Consider the following 8,842-nt stretch of genomic DNA (forward strand, 5'->3'; position numbering starts at 1 on the left):
TTAATTCTGTTTTCATGATATATATACATATACACATTATAAATACACGGATATAACAGACCATAACAAACCGATGAGATGGGGTTCGTATGAAACATTTGAACCGTTTGCCTAAATAAGCACTTACTAATTTGTGCTATCCTGCTGATAGCTGGTACTCCAGCATACAAATCAGGACGGAAGCAAAAAGTGGGAAACAAATCTAGAAAGTGAACATCCTTGCCTTTCCTGGCTTTCAGATATATTTCATCAGAATCTGTTTACTGGTTCTGTTTGTTTTCCTTCATAAGCAAGTGGTAAGTTTTTAAACCATGTTTTGGATATTTACATAAATATTTCTGTACAAATATGTATTGTAAAGATGTTGGGTTTTTGTGGTGCATACTCTGTTGGCAGGACATGTGGTCTATCGAGGAAGTGCGATGTGCTTGACCACGTGAGCTGCTTCTATCACAGTCTGGCCTGGTCTTGCTACTCTCATGTCCATCACAGGTACACTGAAGCTGAAATAAAACAAGTGTTTGCTTATAATCACAGGCCAAATGTTCACCTATATGTAACCAAATGTTCATCTACACGTAACCAAATGCTCACCTACATGTAACCAAATGTTCACCTACACGTAACCAAATGTTCATCTACACGTAACCAAATGTTCATCTACACGTAACCAAATGTTCATCTACACGTAACCAAATGTTCATCTACATGTAACCAAATGTACATCTACATGTAACCAAATGTTCACCTACATGTAACCAAATATTCACCTACATGTAACCAAATGTACATCTACATGTAACCAAATGCTCATCTACATGTAACCAAATGTTCATCTACATGTTCATCTACATGTAACCAAATGTTCATCTACATGTAACCAAATGTTCACCTACATGTAACCAAATGTACACAATTACAACTTGCAACAAGACGTGAAAAACAAAAATGCACCTTCAACTGTCATGACCGTACACAAGCCATCACTTCAACAAAACTCTATGTTACAGACCGTAGACACAAAACTAAAATACACAAACGTACACAAGTAATCTTTCACTGAATGAAATACATTAACATGATATGTTTGTACTCAATAATTTCCCAAATGCACTCTGGTTATAATATCAAAAAAGGCGGAGAAAACCAGACAATGTATGGAAAAATTAAATGTTAACCAGTGAGCGGAAGCAGGATTTGATTTATTTACTTGATTGTAGTGTTACACCATACTCAAAAATATTTCATTTATGCAATGGCAGCCAACATTATGGTGGGACGAAATAGTCCTCCAAGAAATCCACAACCATCTACAGGTTGTTGGCAGACCTTACACGCACAGCTGAAGAGGAATCCAATCCACTCATGACATAACCACTAGGCCATGGAGGAACGCACCTGGACGTGAACAAACAGCCTTATCAGGCTTGTCCTCAGGGGTAGCAATCTCCACACTCAAGCCCAGGGGGCTGTTTTCACAAAACTTCTGCATGTATTTCTCGTGAAGTTTTTTGTAAACAATTAAGAAATGTCATTTACAAGAAACATTATTCATAAAGTGTTTGAAAATGAGACCTTGGGTGTATAAACAGTGACTTACTTGACGTTTGTCTTGTTGTTGACGATGAAGAGTGGATTGACTTGGCTTAGGATCTCCTCGTTGACGGAGATGCCGTCGAGGTACTGCTTCAGTAACATCCGCAGCTGCTGGTTCTCCTGTAACATGGAGTTCTTCTCCTTGTCCAGAGCTAGTTTGTCCAGCAACACTTTGTTGTAACGCTTCCAGAAGTTTTCCAAGGAAGAATACTCATGCATCACCTGAGAGCAGAGACAAGGGTGACATTTCATTATAGAGCAACACTAACTTAATGGTATGGGTAGAAAACAATCCCAACTTTCCCCAGGCTTATCCAATCCCCACAGCATGTCCAGATGTTAGGAACCTGGAATTTCTGTAGTAGGAAACTGATATGGATTTTTGAACTCTTCTCAAATACCATGGCAACCTGTTCTGAATGAAGCGTCACATCGTAATGTTAGATACATTACACATACATGTATATAATGTTAGATACATTACACATACATGTATATAATGTTAGATACATTACACATACATGTATATAATGTTAGATACCGATACATCCCACCATAATGCTGGCCGCTGTAGTAAAAGTGAAATATTCTTGAGTGCGGCGTAAAACACCAATCAAATAAATAAATTCAGATATCACTAGGATTGGTGTCCTAAATACAACACCCCCACCCACCTCTCCATTATGTCCATCCCCCAACATTTCCAAAAATAAAAGAAAGAAAACTAAGAAAACCTTAAAAGAAATAACAGGAGGTCATGTTGCTTCATATGGCTTCATAGGTACTGCTTTATTGGCCATTCCTGGTGCGCACTGATTGCACTACTGCTACATCCAGTTTGAATGGAGAAAATGTAGGAAACATACACTTTATAATAAGCAGGCACAGATGATGGGCAAAATGTATGGTAAGTTTCATCAAAACTGGCTCTGTAGTTTGGGAGCAGATGCATGGACAAAATCAAGTCTACAGACAGACATACAGACAGACAGACAGACAGACAGACAAGGCTCCATGTGCTTAATATGAACCCAGATACATTGTGTACCATCAAAAGTGAATATCTGTGAAGTTAGGATACCAGTGTAGCGTACACATAACATCATGCTTTTCCAGACTGGATGATGTATATCACATCTGCTACACATACATCACACAGGGTTGCGGCTGAGACAGAAGTGGTGTTAAACAAAAATCATTCATTCAGTCGCTCAGGGTATACATGGATGCATGTCCACATGAAGAAATCTCACGGCGAGGAAGCTGTTGATGAACACACATCTGGCCCTGGGATCACAGAGCAATCTTAGACTTAAGGCAAAATTTCACATCATGTTAAAATATATGTTCCTTCACATCAAGGTCGAAACACTGCACAGTGTAAATTCTGGGTAAGTTATCGTAAAACAAATTTCAGCTAAAACAAGAGAAACGAACATACCAAATTTAATGACTGAAATTTTGACAAGTCTAAGATGGTGGTCTTGGTCCCAGGATCCTATGCCCCCAGACTATGACATCAGACTGTGAACCTACCTGTGACATGGGCTCTGAGGGAGCTTCCAGGACAGCCGCCTCCACATCCTCCTGCTCCTCTTTCGTGAGGGAGGATGCATAGAATGGCAGAACCTTCTCCTCCTCCGTCTCCAACTTACGGCACATCTCAGCAAGCTTTAGGATCTGTTTACCCTGAAACAAAGATGATTACAACAAAAATTAGTGAACAGCTATAACGGTAACATACATGAGGCGAGCCTTCATGGTGTTATCTATTTGTTGTTTATCTGATTTGTGTCTGACAAAAATTCTGCCCCGTTATCTGGTTGCGGTTGCATATTTATTTAAACATCCTCGAGTGCAGTCTAAAACAACAAATAAATAAGTATCTTACTGAATCTGAGCACCAAAAACAAAAGAATGTTTCAGGAAAGCGGCCAAAACTATGACCGTAGGGAAACCAAACAAGGACGCAAGACTATACATGTATGACTAGAGGGCGTCCTTTAATTGCTTGAAAAAAAATTGCTTCAAGGGTTCAAAGTCAGTTAAGTTCAAATAACAGCCAAATCCTTTCTATGAGCACTAGGTCTTTAAACTGAAGCCAGCAAGCTGTTTTCTGAAGAAGGTGTTCTACCAAAAATGTATGTGAAATGTATCTGTACAAGCAATTCAATATTTAAACATTTTTCTCAACCTAATCATTTTTATGATATCCAGCGACAAATCGGTATTCCATGCGCTTGTTACAAACAGATTTACCAATAAAGAACAGGATGTGCCTACCCAGTCTCAGCATGTCTCATATGTACACTGATATTTCTTTACTCCAGGCTTACCTTGTCTTGATGTCTTTTCACTTCTTTGGCAGCAGCATTGCTCTCCAGGGTTAATTTGGTTAACTTTTCTCTCTCACCATCCCGCAATTTGTTCATCTGACATTTTAAATCTTGGAACAACGCTAACATTTTCTCTCTTTCCTGTCAACAACCAAAAAAAAAATTATTTCAAATGTTGGTTGAATACAAAATCAAAGCACTAAATATTAAACTATATGACAGCTATTTCCAAGCATTCTAAACTATATATTAGACTCCTACATGTCGAGAACAAATTAAAATAATTACGTTCGATCAAACAATTTGTTTGTGGCTCATTCACTACTAACATTTCAGTACTGTTCAAAAGTTAATACACATACATTTTCATCAGTTAGATCAGACTTCCTTCAAAATTGTTACACTGGATTCCAATTTTTTGTTTCTTTAAGGTGACCTACTTGTTGTTAACTGTATTACATGTATAGGCAAAGCCAAATTTATTTATTTATTTATTTGATTGGCCCGCTCTCAAGAGTATTTCACTTATACAACGTCCACGAGCATTATGGTGGGAGGAAACCGTGCAGGGCCCGGGGGAAACCCAGGACCATTTGCAGGTCGACTTTCCCATAGTAAATCCAAATTGCAAACAAAAACTAGGAGCTTGCGAGCTAACTCTTCCATATTTCATACACATAGAGATGAAGGAGGAAAACTCAAATTAATTGTGTGTGTGTTTTTTTTTTCTTTGCAATCTCTATAACCATTATCCAGGCTTAATCATACTGTACAAGTCAATGTCAACTGATACAAGGGAAATAACTCCACACCTTCTATGACATTCATGTCGTGCAAATGCACATATCATATCAGGTTCATTTTAACTCTGAGAAGAGCAAAAGAAGTTTGAACCCTGAGCCTATCAAATAACAAGTTGTATCTAGCCTTCTTTGTCCCCACACTACCTGTGAACACGCTGTTTCCATGAAGCCTTTAAATGCCATGATGATGAAAACTGCCAAGTACTGCCTACAATACTTGTTGTCTAGCATCAATCTGTAGTTGGAGAGACCAACAAGCCAAAAGTGATGAAGATTATCATTTGGTAGCCTTTGTTAAAGGCAAACATTTTATTTCTGTTACTCACATCTCTGAGTTTTCTGTTTCTCTCCTCGCTTTCCTTCGCATTTGAGTTCATCTTGCTCTTCAGTTGTGAAATCTGATCCTGAACACAAGAAAAAAAAATTTTTAAAGAAACACAAAATTGTTATCATCCTCGTGGAGCAAGTCATCGTGCCAGTCAGGGGATTATGACTGCGTTTTCAAAATATGCTTAGATATGAAACTTGCAAGTTAAGACATGATTTTTTTTTATATATTTAACTGGTGTTTTACACCTTCAAGTTAGTAAAGAATATTTCTTCTAATTTTTAGGACAGTGTTGAAAGCAAAGAATTACATTTGTTCATTAGATGGACTAACAATGTGAAAAAACAAGAAAACAAGAAACATTCCTGCTACAATCACCTGTATATAGGCTAAAAAGAAAAGACCAGGTGTCCCAAAGATCAGAAGGATTATGGTTATTAGCACTATGGTGGGAGGAAACTGGGCAGAACCTGGAGGTAACCCACCGGCATCAGCTGGTTGCCAGCAGACAATAAGGATACAATGTAACATACAAACACTGAGTAAGAAAATCTATGCTAATGTATATCTACAAAACTTTCTACCAAGTTTAACGTCTAACAAGTTTCAGAATATACTGTTCTCCTAAAGGTAATATCAGTACAGGATTTTGCGCCTAGAATGTCGGCATTGCCAATGACCATCCTTACTGAGATTCTTTGGAGTTTCCTCATCTGCATTTCAATTTCGCGGGCGCTCTTCTCGTCCTTGACCTTCAGAGTCTCGAATGATATTTTCCTTTCCTCTGTGGTTTCTGTGTAGTTCTGTAGAGCCTGTTTGAACTGCTGCCACAGGTCATCTACTTTACTCTCCAGGGCTACACGTAGAGCATGCTTCTCCTCCAAGTTCTGGCCAAGGTAGAGATTCAAAATTACATCTGCATGTATCACACACACTGGAATAATGTCACATCTTGGGGAAGAAGGATAATTCCTGTTTATTTTGCAGACAAATATGCTCAAGTGTCTTGGGATCAACTATTTTTTGTAAGAACTGCATTTTTTAACTAACTAATTTCAGAGCGTAATGCGAAAGTATTATTTAGCCCCCTGTGGTAGCAACCCATAGAAAACAGTATGTGTACACAATGCCCACATGTTCAATATGATCCAGTGGCTGAATGTGTATGTACAGGTAACATAATTTTAGAGAGTCCGTTAGAGAGTTGATTTCAGTAGTGTTCAACTGCGTACCTTGTTTTTGATCTCATCCCTCATACTCTGGAACTCTGACTTGGCATCCGTTTCCCTTTCACTGTTATTGTGTTCCATGGCAAAGAGGATGTCAGCGATGCTGTTCATCTCCTCCGAGTGCTGCTCTATCACCATACTCCTCTCAGTGTCAAACTCTGTCTTCAGTATCTCAAGCTCCTCCTCATATTCCTTCTTCAGTGTTTGGAGCCTCTGTCTCTGTAAGTCTGGAAAACATTGACTTACAGATTGACAAACTGACTGACTGACACACAATTCAATATAAACAGAATTCTGAACATGACATACCCTAAATGACCATAAATTTCGTCCATGACTAACTTGCTCATTTTTCCTCACTCTGAGAGTTCTACTGAGCTTAGAAAGGTGTTTTGGGGCTTGCTTGGAACATGGGATGATATTCTACTGGAAAGTTTCACCACCAAAAATAATATTTCGCGACATTTATTTGCCTTTGAAAATGCACTTTTGTGGACAAAATTTGAGGTCATTTATGGCACATGGTGGTACGGTAATCTGTATTTCTGTGAAAATTATGCTATCATCATAAGTAATAATTTAAGGCATTCTAAGGCATTTTAACCTGAAGATGACATTTCAAACCAAAATATAGACCACTATACCACCATGTATTCAGAGTTATGTATATATTGGTTCAAACTGATTTATAAGAAATCCTGATTTATAAGTTACCTGCATGACTGACAATACGACTGCAACACTATTAAAACAACATACAAGTCATGAAATATGCTAGCAAATGAGCTATTTTCCAATTCCAGCAATCCACACCTTTGCCACTTGTAACTGACACATGTACATTTAATTTCAAGCTTGTCATCAGCTGTTGAATTACCGTTACCTACCCTTTTTTTTCTGGTATACCACTGGAACCAAAACTTACCTATCATATTATCTACGTTTTGGATGTGACTCCTCAGAGCCATAGCGTATTGTTCCTCGGCCTCCATTAAGTCTTTGGCCAGAGATTTAATGACAGCGTCCTTCCTGTCCACGACCCGTTCAAACGTCTGACTCAGAATCTCTATATCCTTCTTCAGCTCCTTAGATTTGGCCTCTCGCATTATATTCCTCCACTGATGGTTCAGTTTGTTCAAGTTAAATCTTGTGGCCTTTTCTTCTTTCGACAGTTTGTCCTGCAAAACACCAAGAGTTTACATTATTTACCAACATTTTCATGTGTTACTGCATGCCAACAAAATTTATTTGCTTGGTTTACATACATACATATACACCCTATTAAAGGTGTCATACACAATTACTGACAAAACGCAAACCTTACAAAAAAAAACTTTACAATGAACAGCATAAAAAAATTAGTGATATCATTCCTTTATGTTCACACATACATCAACACAATTAGATTCAACATGTTCAAACCAAAGCATAGCACACGTGATTTCAATACACCAAGCTTCCTATAAAACACATGCCATTACACATTACCTTTAAAAACTGTGACAACATATCTTCTTTTTTCTTCTTCATTTCCTCCTCAGCTAATCTCTTCTGTTCTTCATAGAGAAGACGATCTTCTTCTGACATTTTGGACATTTTGCCAGACTTCTTCTTTTTGGGAGCCATTTTGATTTATGCTAGACAAAAACATCGGAAAACACAATAGCATTACAACATATTATGTTATTTATGAAAACTGACAAAACTACTACCAGCATTAAAAGAATGCCAAACTGACATTCAAATCAATACATATATGTTATACATTTTACTATTTGTGGAAGGTAAAGTGACTTCATTATACTGTAAAAGCATTTTCAGGGTTTTAAATGGAGCAGGCCCTGATATTGGTTTCAGGACATCATTGGCCGAACAAAATTTTGGTAAACGCGCAAACCTGACGTCAGAGCAATCTCGCACTAGTATTATGATTAGCAATTCTGCAGAGATTTAAACAAGATATGCCTATATTTCAATAAGCTGCTGACAAAGTTAACAATAACAGTGCCTGAACTGAAGAGAAAGTTTGCGTTGGGCAAAGAGAGAAAGTAAGTCGGTCAGTGGTACCACCATGGAGAACTGTTACATAGCCCAAGTCCGATAGTGTTGTTGTAGTACATGTATTTTGTTATTGTTGTTGGCCTGTTCTTCGCTCAATGTCGGGTGCCGTTACATGTAAATAATGATACTTCGTTCACAATAAATGACTCATATGTGCGTATACATTCGTTAATGCCCAGTGTGTATACTTACTTGATGGGTTACGAGAAGAAAGCTGTTGAATTAATGAAAATCTCGACGAAACGTAAACGAGAACAGCATTCGCCGGAGCTGCTGAGGGCTTGTTGCTATGGGAAACAAACCGGAAGACAGGATCTGTAAGCAAAAGAGGTTATGTACTTTTTGTGTTTGTTAAAAATTATTGTACATAATGTTATATATTTATGATCAATTTAATAATAATTAATAATATTCATTTGTAAAACAGAGAGCTATCTAACGTAAAGCTTCTAAACACGAATATTTAGGTTATGGTTAGAGAGTAACACG

General features: G+C 37.8%; 1 protein-coding gene across 1 annotated transcript; it reads right to left on the minus strand.

Moving 5' to 3' along the window:
* On the minus strand, window positions 1–8,619 carry LOC135476696 (dynein regulatory complex subunit 2-like). The gene is made up of 10 exons (XM_064756809.1): window positions 8,546–8,619; window positions 7,781–7,929; window positions 7,218–7,470; window positions 6,296–6,519; window positions 5,753–5,950; window positions 5,062–5,139; window positions 3,933–4,073; window positions 3,133–3,285; window positions 1,601–1,818; window positions 1–503 (listed from the first exon to the last, which is right to left on the minus strand). The coding sequence occupies exons 2-10, from the start codon at window positions 7,916–7,918 to the stop codon at window positions 407–409; spliced, it is 1,500 nt and encodes a 499-aa protein (XP_064612879.1). The 5' UTR covers window positions 7,919–7,929; window positions 8,546–8,619; the 3' UTR covers window positions 1–406.
* Between the last annotated feature and the right edge of the window lie 223 nt (window positions 8,620–8,842).

The sequence above is a fragment of the Liolophura sinensis genome, chromosome 10 (assembly GCF_032854445.1).
Source record: "Liolophura sinensis isolate JHLJ2023 chromosome 10, CUHK_Ljap_v2, whole genome shotgun sequence".
Lineage (NCBI taxonomy): Eukaryota > Metazoa > Mollusca > Polyplacophora > Chitonida > Chitonidae > Liolophura > Liolophura sinensis.